The 21,537-nt window shown below is 37.7% G+C and overlaps 4 protein-coding genes across 5 annotated transcripts; 2 read left to right on the top strand and 2 right to left on the bottom strand.

Moving 5' to 3' along the window:
* Nucleotides 1–316: 316 nt before the first annotated feature.
* Nucleotides 317–5,293, top strand: LOC120637443 (ATP synthase mitochondrial F1 complex assembly factor 2). The gene is made up of 6 exons (XM_039909289.1): nucleotides 317–486; nucleotides 557–750; nucleotides 1,212–1,322; nucleotides 2,091–2,268; nucleotides 2,851–2,966; nucleotides 4,803–5,293. Exons 1-6 carry the CDS (start codon nucleotides 399–401, stop codon nucleotides 4,947–4,949), a joined length of 834 nt encoding a protein of 277 aa, XP_039765223.1. The 5' UTR covers nucleotides 317–398; the 3' UTR covers nucleotides 4,950–5,293.
* A 53-nt stretch (nucleotides 5,294–5,346) lies between these two features.
* Nucleotides 5,347–12,670, top strand: LOC120637442. 2 transcript variants are annotated; one of them, XM_039909288.1, is made up of 5 exons: nucleotides 5,347–6,366; nucleotides 6,696–9,366; nucleotides 9,667–9,902; nucleotides 10,572–11,065; nucleotides 11,618–12,670. In XM_039909288.1, exons 2-5 carry the CDS (start codon nucleotides 6,701–6,703, stop codon nucleotides 11,948–11,950), a joined length of 3,729 nt encoding a protein of 1,242 aa, XP_039765222.1. In that variant the 5' UTR covers nucleotides 5,347–6,366; nucleotides 6,696–6,700; the 3' UTR covers nucleotides 11,951–12,670. The 2 variants fall into 2 exon arrangements, with proteins under 2 accessions (XP_039765222.1, XP_039765221.1); XM_039909287.1 differs by lacking the exon at nucleotides 5,347–6,366 and adding an exon at nucleotides 6,375–6,606.
* Nucleotides 12,671–13,938: 1,268 nt separating this feature from the next.
* On the bottom strand, nucleotides 13,939–14,973 carry LOC120637444 (small nuclear ribonucleoprotein-associated protein B). The gene is made up of 2 exons (XM_039909290.1): nucleotides 14,831–14,973; nucleotides 13,939–14,700 (listed from the first exon to the last, which is right to left on the bottom strand). The coding sequence occupies exons 1-2, from the start codon at nucleotides 14,831–14,833 to the stop codon at nucleotides 14,140–14,142; spliced, it is 564 nt and encodes a 187-aa protein (XP_039765224.1). The 5' UTR covers nucleotides 14,834–14,973; the 3' UTR covers nucleotides 13,939–14,139.
* Nucleotides 14,974–18,017: 3,044 nt separating this feature from the next.
* LOC120637221 (Krueppel homolog 1-like) lies at nucleotides 18,018–20,456 on the bottom strand. Its single transcript, XM_039908940.1, has 2 exons — nucleotides 20,290–20,456; nucleotides 18,018–19,573 (listed from the first exon to the last, which is right to left on the bottom strand). The coding sequence occupies exons 1-2, from the start codon at nucleotides 20,294–20,296 to the stop codon at nucleotides 18,483–18,485; spliced, it is 1,098 nt and encodes a 365-aa protein (XP_039764874.1). The 5' UTR covers nucleotides 20,297–20,456; the 3' UTR covers nucleotides 18,018–18,482.
* Nucleotides 20,457–21,537: the final 1,081 nt, after the last annotated feature.

Raw genomic sequence — 21,537 nt, 5'->3', positions numbered from 1 at the left:
AATATTGTTAGAGTAGGCTTGAAAAATAAACAAGGAAGTATGGAGATACAAGGAAGTAAGGTTATATTTACCACAATATTTTGTACAACGTAAGTTGTTGAAATTCTCAATAATGAACTACTTTAGTCGATAATGACATTAAATTTTTTAACTCGGCATACTTCAATTCATCTACGATTGCTACATTCATACCATACCCTGTGCATCCACCAGCGCCATTGTGGAGGATTTTTGAACTGTTATTTAGCGCAACAACTGGACACTTTTTCAACTTTTCTCCCATATAAGATGACTCTCCTTACCTCTACCCTCCGTAGTTTTGAACATAGTATTACTAAATAATTCAAATAATTTATTACATGCCCTACTACATGAATTAATATATTGCGACAGTAACTATGAATTTGAACAGAAAAATGTTTAACTCTCTTTCAAAATTTAACCTCCCAAATCAATGTCCAAATTGGCTTAGATTGCAGCGATATGGTGAGAAATTCATATTCTTATATTTATTCTTTAATGGGCTGAGTAACAGACACAAGTATAACGGTTTCAGCTACGCATAAACGATTCTACCGGCGGACTGACATTGTGCAAAATGAAAAGAAATGGGAGGTTACCTTAGATCATCGTCGACTGAAGACTCCGAACGGTAGTGTACTAACGGTCAACACAGAGCCATTAGCGCGGGCAATAGCTGCTGAATGGGACGCCCAAAGTGAATATATAACACAGCCTACAATGCATTTGGTAGGTAAACATGTAGCAAAATTTCTGGCATTTGTTGTTTAGTAATATTCAGGGCAAAGCTATGCTAGCTCCCTTTACCACCTTCGCTGGAGATATGTACTATTTTCTAAGATAAAAAATTCCTTTCCTTCCCTTCCTAAAATTCCACTAACTAAATTGACTGGTGTTCCAAAGATAAGAGTATACGTGTGTTTGTGCAAACACACTTATTAGTTAGTACAGATGTTTGTTTGTTTAGGTGAGGCTTAATAACCAAAGCAAATGCAAATGCTGTCTTTGAAATATTAATTGAATCAACTTAGTATGGAGTATGGATTCAACTGTCCAACTAAATCTAAGTTATAATGTGTTTCCATCTTAGATAGTAGTTCAGCACCATCATGTTAATCAAAATAAAAATCCCTATCTGATGGCCTTTATCTGAGAAGTGTGATGATAATGATTGATTATTTTTGTTACAGACAGCATTATGTAATACAGCAATAGACAATCCAGGAAAAATCAACTTGCATGACATAGCAAGCTACTTACTTGATTTCATAGCAACAGACACCTTGCTATTTTATTCTGAGGTTAGAATTATTTTTTGTCAAGACAAGTTATCAAGTTATCTTGGAGACAAGATATAAAGTATCTTGTCTCCAAGATACACCTATAATTATGCTGAATTTCAAAATAGTAGTTTAACCATAACAATTTTTAACAAATATCTTATTTGCTTGGAAACTTGAATTCAGAGATAATTTATTGATTTATAAGCATTACGAACCTGTAGATTCAAAATAGACAAAAACATCCAATTGTTTCACATACACATAGTTGTGTATGTGAAACAATTGGATGTTTAGAAAAGCAATTGCATAGTTTATAATATGTATGGCTTTACTGTTCAACTGTGCAATGCACAAAATACGTTGTTCAATTGACACCTTCAGCTAGAATGCCAAACCCATCTTTATTTAAAGGCTGATTGAAACAGAGGGCTGCTAGCAACCCAGCTTTTTCAGAGTCCAAGAACTAGAAAATGTTTGTGTGATGGACATGAATGTTTTTTCAGTGTCTGGGTGTATATTATATATTAATATATATGTATATAATTCATTTTATTTTATTTCTGACAATCAGTTCTGACAATAGGTGACTTGATATCCTGAAACTCCACTGAGATAAAATATTATAAATAAAACAAAAATATTCTAATAAAGTATTCATCAGTCATCTTAGTACCCATAACACAAGCTATGCTTACTTTAGCGCTAGATGGTGATGTGTGTATTGTTGTAGTATATTTATTATTATCTCTTACAATAATTGAATAATGAAATAACTTTTCTATGTAGGAAGAAGAGTTAAGAGCACTTCAAGAGAAAAAATGGGATCCTGTGTTGGAATGGTTTTGTAAGAGGTTTGGAGTTGAACAGGAAGTGTCTAACAATTTGGAGCCCCCACCAATCACTACAGAGACCAGAGCAGTTTTGGCAAGGCATTTCTTGTCCTTTGATTTCCCTGCTTTAAATGGTTAGTATATATGTCTGAACGACTTTATTGTGGTAAGATAAACTATTAAGACAGTTTATTGGCGCAGTTTGCTTTTTGTGTCCAAGGTGGGTTTGATGCCCACTACTGGAAAATGTTTGTGTGATGAGCATTAATGTTTTTCAGTGTCTGGGTGTTTATAAGTATATTCTAAGTATTTATGTAAATTATTCATAAAAATATTCATCAGTCATCTTAGTACCCATAACACAAGCTACGCTTACTTTGGGGCTAGATGGCGATGTGTGTATTGTCGTAGTATATTTATTATTATTATTTTACCAATAAAATGTTATATTTTCATTAAGCTATTTAGATATGCCCTGGATAAGAGTAATTTAAAATTGTGAATAAGTGATATATATTTTTTAGATACATAATATTGTATGTTTAAAAATCACAATTAATATACCACAATTTTTTTTAATGCAAAAAGCAAAAATAAGTGTTCTTTTTATTTTATTAAAGCCTTTCTATACACAAAATTCATTGAATCTTACCAGTGTATAATCCCATATACACACATTAAATAATGATTGAGTAATTACTATTTTTCTGTTTTAGCTATGTGCTTTGGTGCGGAAGCCCTAAAGTCTCCCATACTTATGTTGGCCTGTGTGGACAGATACTTGGAAGCAAAGGATGCTGTCCTGTTGGCTAGATTAGAGGAGGAGTACCAAGTATGTCACATCACTTCTTTATCACGTTTTCATTTTGATAGTATCTGGGCCCGGTAGCTGTCTCATCACTGGTGGGAGGCTTCCGCCATGGCTAGTAACGACCATACCTACAAAGACGTGAATGTTATAGGAGCCAGTGGCATAGTTTGACTAGATAGGCTTTAAAACAGTAAGATATAAAATGGATGAATACAAAAAATGTAAGGCAATGCTTTTGAGCTGGTGTGAGCTTTTTGTGACAGAGCTCGTCCGGGAAGCACCACGGCCATGCTTATTTCTGCCGCCAAGTAGCATTGTTGATGGTGTGTTCGGTTCTGAAGGGCATGGTACTCCGTGTAATATGAATCTTAACGGCCGTGCTGTGTGGTGACGACAGATCATAACACAGTTGTCACCACCCCTCCTCTCCCCGCGGGTGTCGTACGAGGCCACTAAGGGAATAAAGCGGAGAGCGGGCAGCAGCTTCCTCTGTGCTACTACTACCTAATTTTAACTACTACTACTACGCCTCAGGTTAATGGACACAGGTTGGCAACTTGCAGGTCGTGTTCCTTGCATGGCAATGTAGCTCTGTTTATAGACGATAGTTTTGCACTAAGCAACAGTTTGGCCATCTGCTTCGTCTGTTTTTTGCTGTTAGATTTTTAAAAAATCGCTACTTTAGAATCGAAGGTCACCATAAATTTAGACGTTTACTGCACAACTTAAGTTTATTAGTATTAGAAATTCTTCGTATCAGCATGGACTTTGGAAATTGCTGGTGAACGTACGAAGCTGTCTATCCTGCGCCTGATATCTTGCCGGTCATGAGGGTGAACCTGTGTTAGCAATAGTTTCCGTACAAACTTGTGTACTCTGATATCTCCCGCGTAGTCCGAAAATATCTTCGAAGATTATTCACCGTGGCTGAAATCGGTCAGGTAAAAACGTGTGTTTGTGTTTGTCACCTAAAAATGCATTTTCCTTATAATGATTTTCTCATGCAGTTAAGATTTGAATTCCATAATAAGGTTAGCTGTTCACAATCAAAAAAGAAATCGTAATAACATGTGCGCGCAACAAGAGCGCGGCCGGAATTAGGTCAGCTCTAGTTTGTACGATAACCAGATTGCACCTCCGTAATCGTAATTATAAAACTGGATGGTAATAAGTTTTAAACCGGAGGTTATAGTGTTGAATCAGACCTTTTGAACTCTTATTCATTGCTCTGAATACAATGGCTGGGTAGTACCTGTAGATAGTTACATAAATGAAACATTCTACTTTCCAAGTAACTTTGTATATTTGTTCGGACATTGGAATGTTTTAACTCTCCCCCTTTAAAGGACGATGAAATAGAAACGGCCAGTGAAATAAATGTTACTTGTACTTACTTCACCACCACCTTAAAAATAATTAAGGGAGTTATAATTTGATGCATCCATTAGGTACATCTTCGATATTAAAAATTTAATATTTCGAGTTAAAAAGAGACCTATGTCTGACGCCATTATGAAATGTCTATCTCTATGTCTTTCGTACATAGGTAAGAGCTTAGGGTAAGAAACACAAAAATGAAAGAAACACAGGAGCGATACTGGTTTTTGGGATATGAGGTATCTATTTTGTAATTATTTATTCCACGACCTAAAAAAACTAACTTGATATAAAATTTAATCTATACCTAATCAGAAGGTATTAACTAAGGAATAAGAAACTGTTTTTCCTAATATAAATAATATTTTAAATCATGTCAGGCCTCACGATTCTCAGTAGCTCATCCTACCTTAAGAACTATTGTTGCGAAACCGTGCGCGCGTGATTTCGTTGCCATAAAGGATTATTTGTTTGATCCAGTTGGCGCACTGGGGGCGGGTCCCGTGGGCGCACGAGCTCAACCAGGCAGAGCTGTCGGCACGAGTGGCTGCTGCCCTCCTGGTCATACATAGCTCAACCGAAAGGCATTCGGCTTCGGCAAAAAAAACATCGGAAAAAAGCGTTTAAATGCTTATTGCACAACCTGGCTTGTGTCTAGCTGTGGGACATTGATAAAGCATTAATAACTCGAGTGATATGCACTTTATGGAATACTTCAACTTATTCGGTAAATGTAATTTGTCGCAGACTAAGATCGTAGGTATGTTTAGAAAGTCATTGGTTGCAGTTTTTAGCTTGTTTACAATATTTAAAATGACCTAAGTTGTTTGTGTAGGTACATAGATATCTAATTAAAATGAATTACCACTGAGATTTGCTTACGTGCATTAAGTTTAGTTATGTCGAACAATATTGACACAGGAAATTGTGTCCGATTTTGTACATAGAAATAAATGTTATATTGTTTTAAATATAGTTTTCGTTGTTTACATAAAACTTCTGTAGGTACCTATCTACTGATACCACATTTAGGCTGCCAGTCCACCGGAGCGGAGTGAAGCAGCGGAGCCGAAAAACTGACTAATACGGAGTGGAGTTGCGTACTGTGTTTGTCCACCGGAGTGGAGCGAGGCTGCGGAGCGAAGTGAGAGAGTAATACGGAGCGGAGTTGCTGTGTTTTTACTGTGTTGCGACGAGTGATTTCGAGCTCCGCCCCGTTTCCCCGCTCCGCTTACTGGTTTTATATGAATTTTTAAACTATCTCACAACCTTAAGAGGAGCGTAGATTTTGTGCAATTCCATTGGTTAATATTTCTCTGTCTCTCGGCTCCGCTGGCTCGCTCCGCTACGGTGGACTGGCAGCCTTAGACTTGTGTAGCCTAAAGTTGACTCTCAGAGACATTTACCTACCTACGTGTGTTTTGCAACCCGAAAAATATATCTTTCACCTACTTCCATCCAGCCACCATAGATTGCACTTATTGTAATTACCTTATATAGCTATACGTGTGTATATGGCTGGGTAAAGGAAGTCATCATTTTGTGCAATTGGTAACAGACGACCTAGAAGGACAGGTCAACGACGAGACAATGCCGACATTGTTGAGTTAATTGTCAATAATACTTATGGCATTAGCCTAAATATTTCGAATAAAGTCAATAGATGAAGTGATTACTACTAGATTTGTAAACGATGGCGCTGTTTAAGAGGTAGGTATCCTAATTTAAGTGAGGTCAGGCGCGAGAATGAATAGAAATAGCAAAAACCGTATCGCAAAGTTCTGCTAAATTTAGATGGGCGGCCAGTGTTCGGCGTGCCGCTCCACTCGAGACGCGCGCGACCTCGAATGTACGGCGCGCGAGTTGACAATACATGCCTGAAACTATACAATTTACTTAGATTTACTACAGAATTAAAAAAATGGAGCTTTATGTTACGATCAAGTGATTGAAAATAACAGCTTTCGGCCACTATGGTGTACGGTTTGACGTGAACTAGTTGTGGATTGCGACCCTTGCAGTTTACTCATCGTTACGACAGTCCGTAAGTGTTATAAATATTTGTCTTACTAGAGTATGTTAGTTGGTGTGATTCTCTACTCAGCCGCTACGATTGGAATAATATTAATAAAGGATTATATTCCTAACGTACAATACATACTTACGACACTTCATTTTAGAAGATGCTTTAGCTTTGTCAGATTGTCGCGAGGGACATGTTTGTGTTGACCTATTTATAAATCTAAACAAAGGATACTCGAATAAAAACAATATGAAGATATGAGTAGGTATTTTACTAAAACTGGTTATATCGATTCAATTTTATAGAAAGAAAATTTGGGTTTGTAATGTTATTTCTTCTCGGTCTTTCAGGGGTAATGAACGGCGACGTGCAGGGAGAGGCGCCGCGCCCTCGCCCACTCTCTGCAGGGATTTGGACGCTCTTTTCATGGTTGCGACGTACAGACCGATCTTCTTCAAGCGAGAGCGTCTCTAGTGTAGGATCAGACCGCACTGTCGCCAGTTTCGACTTCTTAGCGCCGCTTAACTATAAAAACACCAACACGCCTCTTGTGCTCCCTTCGTGTCCTTTAACAGATACTTATAAACAAAGATTGCACGAGCGTAACTTGCGAAGACAACACGACCGTGACATTACTTTACGTCGAAAATACGGACTTTTCAGGGAGGAAGGATTGGGATACGACGCTTTCAGTCTGCCAGCAGCACGTAGGATACAGAAAGATACTGTTTTAAGGCAAGACAGGGGGCGACGCGCAACGAGTGAGAGTACTCGCCGATCTGCATACGTCCCTGGAAAACGTCGTGCTCCATTACCACCTACAGTCGTTATTTCTGCTACTTTACCTAGAACCTATAAAAGAAAGAGACCTGCACCAAAACCGCCGGCCAAAGTATCTGAAGAAAACAAAGAAAACGTGCAAATTAGTAATATAATGCAAATGAACTCGACAGCTGAAATTAGTAAAAACGCGCGTAGCAAAGATATAACAATAACAACAGCAAATAAAACTGAAAAACATTCAAAACTTGAAATAAAAGAAATTAAGTTGCGAACAGATAAGAGCTTTCTTAAACAAATTTTCGAGAGTAAGAAAAGGAATTCCGCTATAGATTCAAGCCGAATTAAATATCTACCGAGCATCAGTGAGTTGGATAAGCAAGCAGCCGAAATAATAGAGGCGAATAAGGCATTACGAGCTTCTGAACAAAGTGACAGTTTCATGGGCAATGGCTCCAGATCCACTGAGGAAACTTGGATTTGCACCACTTGTTTGAGAAAATATAAACCTGTTGTTACATGTTGTATATATTGTGTAATTCAAGAGAGCTCGAACAACAACAAAAATAGGAAAAGCGTCCCTAACAATGCATCGAATACATGTACACAAACAGACGAAAATGGTCTTAAGTCAAATCGAGAGAACGGAAATGATGATAAGAAGAAACTGAGAGAAATGCTTAAAGAAATGAAAGATTCTTTACCTAAAAGGCCAAAACACAATAAAAAATATCCCGGCGATGATAGAGTTGCTATCGTTAAACCAACAGAAACGCCAACTCTTCGGATAGGTTCCACTATCGATGATAAAGTTAAAGGTAGTTTTATAAATACTAATACTCTTGAAGACAAACGCGGGCTTTTGGACTTCAAAAATAAAGCCAAAGAATCCTTTCTCACGTCACAACCTTCATCATCAAAAGATTTTCCTATAAGTGATACCAGTAAAGTTGCATACCCGCCGTATTTCATTGCCTCTGGTAATACGTCTCATAACATATCCACATCGCAAGTTCAAGTACAATCAATAAAGGAATCGCTCGAAGGTAAAAAGCTTTTAAAATCAAACAATCCTAAAATTAATTCAGCGGTAAATAATAAGAAACCGGGGGAGTTTTTAAACGCTAATTTGAAAGTAACCAACGCAATTCCTGACTTAGGAAATATTAACAAATGCGATTCGTCTACACCTAAGAATGATAAAAATATACATGAAAAAAAAGAGGATACATCAAGTGGTTTTAATGGAGTAGCAAAGCAAACTTTTAAAGATAGCAAAGAAATATCTACTGTAAATTTAATACCACTGGCGATTAATTGCACCATTTTCGAAAAAGAAGCGGAACTTCCAAAAAAGGATGAATATATAAATGCTTCAAAAATATCTGATCAAAGAAATAGTAATCAGACAACTGTATTGCAATTTAAAAAATGTGATACTGCTGCTTCCGGGACCAAAGATAATATTGAAAGAATTCAGTTAGGTAATGTATTTTCGTCAAAAGTAGCGAATATTAATGATACAGAACATGCTATAACTTCGAACAACACCAGGAACACGCCTTTAAAAATATCATCGTTACTGAATCCGCTGTATTCTCCTAAATATAAAGCAACGAATGATAAAGTTGCCGACTGCAATTTAGGCAATGTTTTAATAACGCCAGCTACAAAAATGGAAAGTAACAAAAAAGAGAAAACCTCAGTGAATCAACCAAAAATACAACAGACTAATACAGTGTCTACAACAATAAACGTGCAGTCTCCAAGTACATCGAATACAAAACTTTTGCATGAAGCTATTCAAAAATCAGACGCTTCAACAGAGAAAACACCTCGTGTAAAAATTTTAGACCACCATGATAGGCGTAGGAATTTGATCAACCAACTGGAACAAGCAATATCAAAAGGAGATGAACAATTAGCAGCGGACGCTGCTGCTAAACTAGCTAAACTTAAATTGGCATGCTCTGTCTTATCGTTTTCTTCACAAATCATTGCAGAGGCTATCTTAAACAAGACGGAAATCTTAGAAGATGACATCGCAAGTGAAGAAAATAACGTGCATCAAAATTCTGCGTCAAATATAAGAGTTGATTCATTGGAGGTGCAAGAAAAAGTTATAAAAGATAAAGAGAAACAAGTAAACCAAAAGCCTACAAGTACAGTCCGTAAAGAAATAAATATCTCGTCCGAGGCTAGCACGTCAACATCTAGCCAAATCGCAAATGACGAAATTCCGTGAGTAATATTATATAAACTAAAACATCTTCTATATCCTTAACTTATCTTTCTAAATAAGCAAACAGCACAAAATTTTTTTCATGCCTACTGTACTATAAAGCTTGAGAAAAAAAGTGTGAAGAGTGGCTGTACCCGATTTTGCACTGCACACGAGCTCTCAAGCCCTGCCGAGTTTTAAATGGTAGTCTTCGCGTCTATTAGATTCGTGTGATTTTCCTGCGGTTTTATCAACTGAGTAATTCAAAAAGTAAATAGCGAAATAATAATTTTTAAATAAAAAACATTATTTAATTTCAGAATAGAAGTATGGATTGAGGACATAGAAGCAGCGAGAGGTCCGATACCATTGTATATTTCAAGAAAAGCGAGAATGGGAAAACTTAAACGGCAAGTTGAAACTTCGTTGGGTTTAGCAATTCCCTTGCAACGTTGGATTGTTGGAAGAACTCTTTGCATTGATGATAATACACCACTGGTTGCTTTGGCTGGACCCGATCTTAAAGCGCCATTTTATTTATGTTTGGTTGAATCTGGTAAGTGTGCCACATGGTATCCTATAAGATTCTTTTTATTTGTCCACGTTCACACTAAACATTATATTATATACCTAAGCATTTTGGATGCCTTGTCATCCAGCATTCGCAGGCGTTAAAATTCTGATTTCCAACGAAATAAAAGAGCTCACAGCTCAGTTACCTATACCTGTCTCCAAAAAGTAGGAACTACATTGTTAAATGCTGAAAGAACCCAGGATAAAATTATCCCTTATCCGTACTGTACAGGATGTCACGAATTTATTTAACTAACATGTTTTTTATTTTTGTAGTAGATATTTTTATAAGTTATACTTACTTCGGTTCGATGTTCCACATCTCCTACACGGTCAGTTTTTTAAAACTCTTTTTAACATGTAACTCAACTCATATAATCATACAACCACCATTTCACTCTTTTAGGGATATTTTTTCGGAATAAATTGAGTTATAACTTTACCTGCCTATAACATTCTCACCAAAACGGTTCAGCCATCCTAAAGATTAGCCTGGACAAACATTTTTCGTGCCTATAGCTACTAAAAATATTGAGAATGTGTTAAGTTAAAATAAGGCACTTATTTCCAAACCACAGACATACTCTTATTTTATTTATTAGTATAATATATTATGTAGAGGTTGAATTGAAAGCAATTTCTTTATTTTTAGAAACAAATAAGGACAACTCACCGCTCAAAGACACTAAAGTGGAGTTGAACGAAATAAATAACACTACATCAGGGGAATTTTACACAGAATTAATTAAATTGGAACAGCAAGCTTTCGTGCCAAATGCTGAACAATTCGAATGTGGTGTTTGTATCGAGAAATGCGCTGTGGGTGCTGGTGTCGTGTTGCGTGAATGCATACACACGTTTTGTAGAGAATGTCTTGTCGATGTGATCCGGCACTGTGAAGAGCCGGTTGTAGCTTGCCCCGCCATCCAGTGCCCTGGGGCGTTGCAAGAACGGGAAATACGTGCCATCCTCACTACTGAAGAGTATGAGCGCTGGTTGGCACGAGGCTTGGCCGCTGCGGAGAGCGGGACTAGAAACACATTTCACTGTCGCACGCATGATTGTAAGGGCTGGGCTTTTTGTGAGCCTGGAGCTCGAAGATTCCCATGTCCAGTCTGCAAATACACAAATTGTGTACCATGCCAGGTATTTCATTTCTTTTTCACATTAGAAAAATTAAACTAAAATATAAGTGATAATACCATTTCGCTTTCTGTTCATAGAAAAAGACAAAACACTAAATTTATTAGTTCTACCTACTAAAGAGTGCAATTAAAATAATTCTGTCTTAAGCTACCTTAGCTATATGCGAAGGAAAAAAAGCAACCTTGGAATTTCACTCTCAATTTGCATTCAAAAAAAAATTTCAATAAACATATACATATTCCTTAAATTAAAGGGAGACCAGAAATCTTGCGCAGAATATGCTACCTCCTCATATGAAGACAGTCAAACTATACACCAAACATTATTGTGGATAAGTGTCAAGATTAGATTGTAATAATAGAGAATAACTCTCTGATGGTGTTCATTTTGTTGTATGCAAATCTCTGAACTAAAATTACATTACTAACAGTAGTGCAAATCTTTTGAAATAGGATATATAGGATACTTTTGATATATAGTTTAGTTAAGAGATTTTCGTACAATAATGTTGACACCACCAGTTACCCCTTCAGTATTTTTTTTGCTTTTTAGGCTGTCCACGAAGGCGAAACCTGTGAACAATATCAAGTAAAATTGCGCAACGCTGTGTCGGATGCAGAGTCAAATCAAAACGATGAGGGCACTCAGGCTTTACTAAAATCGCTTATATCTCGAGGCGAGGCTCTCGAGTGTCCTGAATGCAGTGCTATTATTACTAAGAAATGGGGTTGTGACTGGATCAAATGTTCTGCTTGTAAAACGGAGATATGCTGGGTAACCAGGGGGCGTCGGTGGGGCCCAGGCGGAAAAGGGGACACAAGCGGTGGATGTAGATGCGGTGTGGATGGAAAACGTTGCCATCCCTCCTGCGGCTACTGCCATTAGATTATTTTATTAATAACTAAGTTTATAATATGGGGAATAGGGTGGAATAGTCCTTACAGAGGACTGATTACCCACCCTGGCAATGGAAGATGTCCCCTCATTAAATATATATCTAAGTTCATAAAGCACATCATTGCACACCATAAAACTATAAACATCCAGAGTTCACAAACATACTCATTTTTGCTTTCATTCTAGTCTAGGTCATTGACACAAATGAACTGATAATAGTGCAGGTCCATTTCACACAAATTAAAAAAAACTAAATTAGCACAGCCTTAAAACAATGCTGTCCTTTTATACAAAGAACAGTAAATAGCACTATTGTTGGTGCCATTTTTGTCTGTCCAGTCCATACACAGGTAAAAATAAGTCTCATCATGCAAGTTAAGTTAGTGAGATTATTTAAATATGTACCTATTTTGAGACCTTTTTATGTGTCTAAAACAGAATTGCTATTTATATTGTATTAGCCGATTTTTTTGTGTGTATATAATATTATTATGCTATTAAATTCGTAAATTTCTGTTACTATGTACACTGCAAACTGTGGTTTTGGCTAATAAACAACACAGGCCCAAGTACAGAAGAAGAGATGGAGAAATGTACACTATGAGCGATCATATTATGAACTGGAAATGTTACCATTGTAGTCAACTGTAATACTATTTTTTATTAACTTAAGTAAAATTAAAATAGTAAATAAATTTTATTGGCAGATACATTGTTTTTGTTAGTTTTAGTAAGCAGAAAATTTTTTCACACTTGCTATATCTATACTGAAAGATGTACAATGTTTCACTATAGATGTGTCTGGATATGCTGTCTCTAAGTAACTATGGATAATTAATAGAAATAGCTACAGAAGCTGATAAAATACACCAACCTAAACGGTTGATAGTTTTCTTAGTCGATGACAACAAATTCATGCATCTACTTTCTCCCACAAGGATGCCAATTCTGTTTAACTAGATTAAATAGACATGTCCAAAAGTACTGATATCCTTTCACAATGTACCCTGTCATTCCTGTCATTTTAGTTCAAGAGATTTGTTTGCCAAAGAATGTGCACTAGTTTCTTACAGAATAGGAAATCACAATTATAAGACCAGTCAATTTTTTTTTTTTTACAGACTTGTGTACAAATCAATTGGTATTGTCTAATGAATTAAACATAGGGACATGCTTCTTATGGTCCATAATATGGTACACCAGGATAAGTTTTTGATGCACATGGCTACAACAATGATAACACTGAATGTAATCAGTGTAGCATGTAGTAGCGAGTTCTATATCCACTATTACCTACAACCAAAAAGTTCAGAAACAATATTGAAGTTAAAGTGGTGGAGAGGTGTCGTAGGGAGCTATGTATAGAGAGTTAAAGCAGGCATTGTAGCACCAAAGATAAAACATCGAGCAGAATTACAAGTAACACCAATTATGTTGTACACTAAATAATACTAAATTAAATTCAAACAGTAGTGCTATCCTTTTCTATAGCCTAGTAAGCATTTCTACATATAGAAGCCCTTTACTGAAATCCCACCTGGTGGTGAGTGATGATTCAGGCAAGATGGTAATGGTCTAACTGGGCAGTTATAATAAACCCATACCCTTAATCAGTTTCTAAGCTCAGGTCTTTGTCCAAGACCAGAAAAAAAATATATATAAATTCCCAAATTGCTCTGCCAGGGATCAAACTCAGAACCTCTCTTCAAACCACAGCACTTGTTGCTGCACCATTCATACAAATGAATTATAGACATATGATTTCCATACTTTGTAAATATTTAGTCATATTTTTCCAATGCATGTTATAAAGACATCTCTGTTACTATTTTCAAGATAACCTTAACATAGTGTATAGTTTTGCCATGCCATGTCTTTATTGACCTTCCAAAGATCTGCATATAAATTTTTTGTAGTTAATTTCTATTTAAATCATCACTATGTAATACTTAAGCAAATAATATAAAAACTACTGGTATTAATTTACTTAACTGTAATCATTTTTCAAAATGGTTCTTAGGTATAGGTACTTCTGTCTGAAACAGCTGACAATAATTATTGTAAATTCACAATTGCTGGAAGCTGATGTACACAACTTCTGGCTTCAAAGCCAATTTGAAGGTTTACTTTTACATATACACATTGTACATTATTAGAATGTATCACTGTCACTAACACTAGTATCGGCGCATACCTGGTGGTCCACGCCCACCAGGGCCTCCTCTCCCCATTCCAGGAGGTGCGCCCATCATTCCTGGGGGTGGTCCTCCCATCATAGGGCCACCGCGCATTTGTGGTGGTGCTGATAATTGTCCTCTGCCAGGCGCCATATGTTGATGCGAAGGTCCTCCGACGCCTCTAGCGGGTCCTTGCAGACCTGGAGGAGCACCTCCCATACCGGACCCGCGGCCGGCTGATCTACCGGCACCCGGACCGCCCATTGCCCCAGGTAGTGGCACACGGGGCAAGCCTTCTTCCGGTGGTGGTGGCCCCTCAATTGTGAGAGAAACAATATTCTCACCACGCAGCAATACAAAACCGAGAGTTCTTTTCTCTTCTCTGTCGACAGTCTTACTGTTTTTAGACTTGATCTTTCTGAATTCCTCGCAATCTCCCAAAATTAAATTCATATGTTTATCAAATGCTTTGAAGGTCCCGATGAAAGTACGAGAATCTTGTAAAATCACCCTTACGCGATAGTTTAGATGCTGTTGCATCTTATTATTTTTTCCGATCGTCTGAAAAAACATTATTTTGGTTAGGACATCAAACTTTATGGAAATTGTTTTAGTTTTGACTTTGGTTCGAAAAATATAAAGTAACTTTGGTTTAGAACATCTTCAAATATATGAAAAAAATAAATCTTACCATTTTGATATTATGATTTGCTTTATAATTAGCGAAATAAATTTCAATTTGGCGGAAAGCGGGAACGGGATCAACACAATCACAGGAAAGACGCCATTAAGCCGGCGTCCAAACAAACTTCAATGTCAATTGTCAACTGTCAAGAGCTGTCATTTTTTTTTCTTTTCCATCCAATGGAGAAAAGGCAATGGTGTATCATCGTACAGCCATTTAGAGCTTTTCAGCTGTCAATGTAAAAAAAAATAATAACTGCTTTTTCAGGTTTGGGCTCTAGGTTTTAAAACACACAGGCGTTGATGCCTATAAATATTCAATGACTAATGAATATTGTTGTAAGCGGTGATAGCCGCTGGTAGTGGATAGGACTTAAGCTTCACTTTTGGAGGGCCGAGTCCTAATCTAACTTTTCTATATACGTTTTTAGTAATGAAATTATAACTTTCTTTTAATTTTGGGGAAAATATCGTGAGGAAACCTTCATGCCTGAGAGTTTTTTATAATGTTGCTCCATTTTGCGTAGCGAACTAGGGGCCGATGAAGATGAATGAATATGGAATGTACAAAACTTATATAAACAACTAAGAAGCTCCGTCATCTCAGTCGTCAGGTTTTTATAATCGTCTTACTGAGGTTATACTATTTTTGGTTGCGAATGTGTGTCACTTCATAACGTACATCTTCATACATAGATAGATGATAGGTTTATTGCACACAAATTGAGAAAATAACAAGTTTATTTAACATTGGTATGAAAAAGCGATCCTATTGCCTATATGGGAATCGAACCTACGGCCTCGGACTCGGAAAGCAGGGTCGCTGCCGACTGCGCCAGTCGGCCGTCAATAAAATTATACATTTTAGCGGCCCAATATATAATAGAGGTCAGTCTATCTATATTATAATAGGGGTCAGTGTAGTCATAGTTCTATAGTCAGAAGAATAAAAATATTTTAATAAATTCTTCTTTTTTTGGGAGAATGCACTGAATACGATGGACTGGTATTAGTTTATATATATATGTATATATATACGAGTATATATACATACATATATATATATATATCTATATATATCTATATATATATATATATATATATATATGTATGTATATAAGCATATAAGACTTCCGCTATAAACGGTATAGAATTAGTTTTTTAACCGACTTCAAAAAGGTGGAGGTTGGACGTCTTTGGTCGGAGTGATTATGTTCTTCTTGGTCGATGTCAGTGATTTAGAAATTAGAATTTGGAAAAAAAATAAAAAAATTAAATGGTCAAATTTACTTAGAGATATATAGAGAATTCTTGTTTTTGTTTCGTGATCTACGCGACGTGGACAAGACGAAGTAAATGAAGTAAATGAAGTTACGTCTATAGTGCAAGGCTCAGACTTATTACCTCTCAACGGAGGTAAAATAAGTAGGTAGTTACCTACGAAAGGTTTGATCGAGCTCCGACGCATCCCAATAAACCAAGCATATCAATGGCCGCATGCATAGATAAGGAAAGTCATCCAAATAAACTTTAGTAGGTACCTAAGTAGTTCTACCTATTTTACCTCCTACACCCTAAAGTATAAGATTTGTACACATGCAATTCAAGAGACTATAAATCTTAGACAAAGTAAATGAAGTTACGTCTATAGTGCAAGGCTCAGACTTATTACCTCTCAACGGAGGTAAAATAAGTAGGTAGTTACCTACGAAAGGTTTGATCGAGCTCCGACGCATCCCAATAAACCAAGCATATCAATGGCCGCATGCATAGATAAGGAAAGTCATCCAAATAAACTTTAGTAGGTACCTAAGTAGTTCTACCTATTTTACCTCCTACACCCTAAAGTATAAGATTTGTACACATGCAATTCAAGAGACTATAAATCTTAGACAAAGGGGTCCTACTTCCGAGCTCGGAATCAAGGTTATTGTTTGAAACATCCGAATAAAGAGGTTAATTTCTAATAGTTTAATGTAAAATAAAAAGAAATTAGCTGAAAATTAGCGTGTTCGACTTCATAACGAAGAATGTGTGTGGCAACAACTTGAATTCAAAGTCTATTACTTTTATTCGCAAGTAGGTACCTACCTAGGTATATACCTAATATTTTTTTAAGGAACATAACAGCGTTGGCTGAAATTTAGTGGTTATATTCTCTTTCGGGTTGTCATACCTATATTATTAAGTAAGTAATTTAAAGATATTGTGTGGTTCATAGAAACAGGGTTCTTTCTAACATAGTCTCAAAATATATCCATACTCTTTTCAAACGCAATATAGGTACCACCAATTCGCTGCCTCCAATAAATAGACGAACAAAAATTAGAATAATCATAGGTACATTGTATAAAACGTTACAATATTATAAAATAGCGCTTGCAGTTACGGATGGGACGAGAATGTAGCACTTGAGAATGCTTTTGTTTAATAACTACGCCAATTCTTATACAGGTGCGGAAAACGCCGAAAGGCGTACCTATACCTTCCATCTATAAATAGTTTCAGTCTTAGGTAGGAGCTATTTATCAAAACTAGCTGCTGCCTGCGACTTGGTCTGCTTTTGTTTTTGTTTTTAATCCATATTTTAAGTTGTGTATTCCTTTATGAAATAATTGGATTTCGATTTTAAAAATAACTAGGTACATACTAGGTAAATTCATTTTAAAAATTCTGTTTTGTGGAATTTGACGACCGACCTGGCAATGGTTAGGGCCTATAAATTTAAGTAGGACTCTAAAGCCTCTGAAGTATTATTTCGGTTTTTATTTATACGTTGTACCTATATAAAACTAGTACTATGATATATAATTAAAGATTATTTGTATCGCGATAAACTATTGCGTTCCTGTAGCATATGGGATAAAAAATTTTATGGAAACAAAATACATTAAAAGTAACAGACAACGTAGTGCTTATATACGTACCTAGATAGGTAGGTATCTATTTATGTCCTACTTGCGACTTGTCTTGTATGTCTCTCTGCGTCACACAAAAATTTCTCGCAAAAAGGTTATGCCTCCTTATCAAAAAGATTACTGGACTGGAGCCAGAAGGCCAATTAGAACTGAATAGACAAGTTTTACGAAGAAGTAAAAAGCACAATTTTTCAAGCAATGTTTACTTTAGTTTTAAATGATTAACTGTTTGCGAGGGAATAAAATAAGGCAATTAATAAAAACTGCAGTTGAATGTATAGTTTACATTTTTTTAATGAGATAATTATTACACTCATAGTAGATAAATACAAAACTTATTTCTATTAATATTGACAGCACAAATACATTAAACATCTAATTAGTCTTTTTTTCAAGAATAAAACAAAACATCATTGCAGCAGTATACAAATAAACCTCAAACCTAGCTCATGTTTTATGCCAACTTAAGTCACAAGTGCTAATTCAGTTGAACAAAAAATCTAAAGTAAACTAAATTGACAGTTTTAATAATATAGATATTTTTAGTACACGGGGTATTGCGAAAAGTCTACTACTATTAGACCAGTCAATTTCGTTTTAAGTTAATAGGTACACCAGAATTAGCACTTTATCATTCTACGCTTCACTAAACTATATCGCTAAAGACTCTGACAGTCATCTTAGAGCCTTCGATTACAATAAAGCCTTACCAAACAAATTTAATTATAAACTAACTAACTGCTACGAGGAATCTGCGGCGGCAGGGGCGAACTGTATAACAGATGTGTGACGAACAGTTGGTTCTGCTGGAACTGATTCTATATGAGGAATGAGTTTGCGTTTTCGCGGAGGTAGGGAGGAAGGTGCGAGAGTCATCATCGTTATGGAGGTGTTTATCGCTGGTGGCGATGGGGACGGCGTTAGAGAAGGAAGCGTGACAGGTGCCAATATGGTCTGAACAGGATTTGGTGGGAGATAAGGTGCGGTGCAAGGTGCTGGGCAGGGGGGCGACGGCGGAGAGCTTGGGGGCGTGGGCGGTAACTGCTGCAGAGCTGCCTCAACGATGTCACACATGACGTTTCCGTTCACCACCAACGGCACTGTGTACTGCGCCGGGGTCGGTGGAGCCCTAGGCGTCTCCGCTCCATGCTCCTTATATATGTGAGCCTCCATTTGCTTCTTAGTGTTGAAGGTACCGTCGCACACCGTGCAACGATAACAGCGCTCACCGAAATGTTGGAATCTGTGCAGTTTCAGTACGTGGTTGTACCCAAAATCTCGAAGGCATATTTCGCAGGTGTAGGGTCGTTCGCCGGTATGCGTGCGTGAGTGCACTTTTAATTGCTTCGAGCAAGTGAAACCCTTTCCGCAGCCGGGAACCGGGCATCGGTAGGGTTTTTCTCCCGTGTGCGTCCGGAGATGAATAACTAATTGTCCCGACTGTATGAACGTCTTTTGGCAATGCGGGCACGCGTGCGGCCTCTCCCCCGTATGTATTCTAGCGTGGCGGTGCAATTTACCGGAATGCTCGAAGGCAGCTCCGCAAACTCCGCATCGGTACGGTCGCTCTTTGGTGTGGATTCGCCGATGCACCTGCAAGTTCTCCTTTACACTGAACATCTTGTGGCAGTATTCGCACTCGAAGGGCCTCTCGCCCGTGTGTGTCCGGTAGTGACGCACCAGGCGCGCCGGAACCGCGAACGTCTTGTGACAAACGTCACAACGATGAGCGTCGGCAGCAACCCGGTGCGAGCGCGTGTGAGCAGTCAACGCGCTTCGAGTTGAGAGCCTCAACCCACACTCCTTGCACTGGTGTTCGCGTTCCTCGTCACCTGTGGGATAAGAAGAGCCGAGTTCAAACGTTGTCAACAATTTGTTCATGTTTCTTTATTAACAGGCTTATCGTAATAATTAGTGGTAGTGGTAGGTCCCGGAAGCCAACGTATCGCGACGACCGACCACAGTACAATGTCTGTTGTGGATGGTATGCGGCGATCAGGAATATCAGGATGCACATACAACGACCACATAGGGGTGCGGATAGGAAGGGGGGAGCGCGGAACGAGGCAAAGTGAATGTCCTCCGACAGCACGTGGAGGCCCCACCGCGGTTTCGAACAGATAGTGCCGCGGTGGGCCTCCACGTGTTTGGGCCAGCGACCCCGTATCCGCACTTTACCGCACCCCCCGCTCGCCCGCTCACCCTGCCCCCACTTTCGTTATATCCTCGCCCGTTGTATGTACAGAAATATTACATTTTATTTCACTTTTAACATTAAAAATGACGTTATAATCTAGTTTTGGTTAAGAAATTAACATAACAGTTTTTTAACCTATAAACATTGTATGATTATAACGAGTACAAAATTGAAGCAGATACCTAGGTACATGAACAAAATGTCATTTAAAAAGTCGCTAGTGCGAAAAATTTTAAATTGTCAGTGATCACAGTTTTCATAAAATACACCATCTCTAATTTTAATTTATAAAAAATAAACTTAACTAATCATTCTATTTACACACACGGTAGATTCACATAAAGCACTTACCTATCATATTGGATGATGATGATTTATTCGTAGGCGGTTCAATGGCGTCAGTGTTGGTGTAGGTTGTGAGTCGCGAGTGGCGCTGGTCGCGGCCGGTACACGCGCGCTCAAAGACCGTCCACGGCTGAATGCGGAATCCGCGGCTCGCAGCTCGCTGCTATGTACAGCCAGCGCATTTGTCCTCCACTCTCCTCTGCGTAGGGTCACCAACGTACTTGAAACACGGAGACCTAAGGACCCCATGCTCGTGGTAGGTCGATGGTAGTACATAATTATCACAGTAATCACTTACTTAGTATAGGCGGGATTCTGCATGCAATTGCATTTCAATATTTATTCCCTGGAACAATAATTTTTTTTCCTACCGTCAAAGCCGAGAGTAAACAAGTCGCTCTCGTTTTTTTTTTTTTCTTAAAAAGCCTTACTTATAAAAATCTGACCCTCTAAAATAACGACCCTTTTCCGCAACGTTTAAAGGACTCACAAATATGTATAAAAAAAATTGGTTGTCTGTAAAGTCGGCTTACTGACGATAGTTGAACGTGATAACGTCGTAAGAAAATACTGATGGAATGGTTGCATTTTTCAAAAGAAAATTTTAATTTTATTTGTTTGATAGATATTATCGTTGCTATAAACAATTGACATCACTTTCACTTTTCACTGCACTTCATCCTTGCCTAAAACATGTAAATGTATTATTGTATAGAAGCTGTCCACGCGGACGCATCGCTCACTCAAGTAGGAGAGAGACAGATGTTGTACGCGGAGGCCGACTGTGCCTCTTTGTCGCTCGTTCCGCACTCTCGCTTGCACTTCAAGCCTTGAATGGAACGCCTCAGAGCGAGGTAACGCCGCATACGTCATGTTTTTTCGTGCGTGCAGCCGGCTCCATCGAATTATAAGACGTTGTCACGTCAAAAAATAAAGAGAGTAAAGGCGAAACCTCTTTTTATTCCACTACAAGGTTGACTACAATCTCATCTGGTGATAACTGATGATGTAGAATAAGTCACTCATTAATGTATGGTAGTTCACTTCCATCATTAAGAATTTCTTTATCAGATGTAATAAGATGTATTCATTTTAACAAAATAAATAAGCACAAGTTCCCCGTCACATTTTAGGCCATTAGGGAGTTTCAGTGCTTTTACCTCTATTATTATGTACCTGCATTATTAGGCCATTAGGTATTGATCAACGAATATTCTTCAGGCATTGTGGCAACGAAATTCGGTGAATTGAGTC

Source organism: Pararge aegeria, chromosome 3 (genome assembly GCF_905163445.1).
Source record: "Pararge aegeria chromosome 3, ilParAegt1.1, whole genome shotgun sequence".
Taxonomy (NCBI): Eukaryota; Metazoa; Arthropoda; class Insecta; order Lepidoptera; family Nymphalidae; genus Pararge; species Pararge aegeria.
The sequence above is the reverse complement of the archived record's forward strand: the minus strand, read 5'-3'. Positions and strand labels throughout refer to the sequence as shown.

Excerpts from the sequence above, each read along its gene's own strand:
- LOC120637443 (XM_039909289.1), top strand. The coding sequence starts at position 399 with ATGAATTTGAACAGAAAAATGTTTAACTCTCTTTCAAAATTTAACCTC. Across the intron at positions 487-556 it reads GCTTAGATTGCAGCGATATG|CTACGCATAAACGATTCTAC; the intron begins GTGAGAAATTCA and ends TAACGGTTTCAG. Across the intron at positions 1,323-2,090 it reads CCTTGCTATTTTATTCTGAG|GAAGAAGAGTTAAGAGCACT; the intron begins GTTAGAATTATT and ends TTTTCTATGTAG.
- LOC120637442 (XM_039909287.1), top strand. Across the intron at positions 9,367-9,666 it reads ATCGCAAATGACGAAATTCC|AATAGAAGTATGGATTGAGG; the intron begins GTGAGTAATATT and ends ATTTAATTTCAG. Across the intron at positions 11,066-11,617 it reads CAAATTGTGTACCATGCCAG|GCTGTCCACGAAGGCGAAAC; the intron begins GTATTTCATTTC and ends TTTGCTTTTTAG.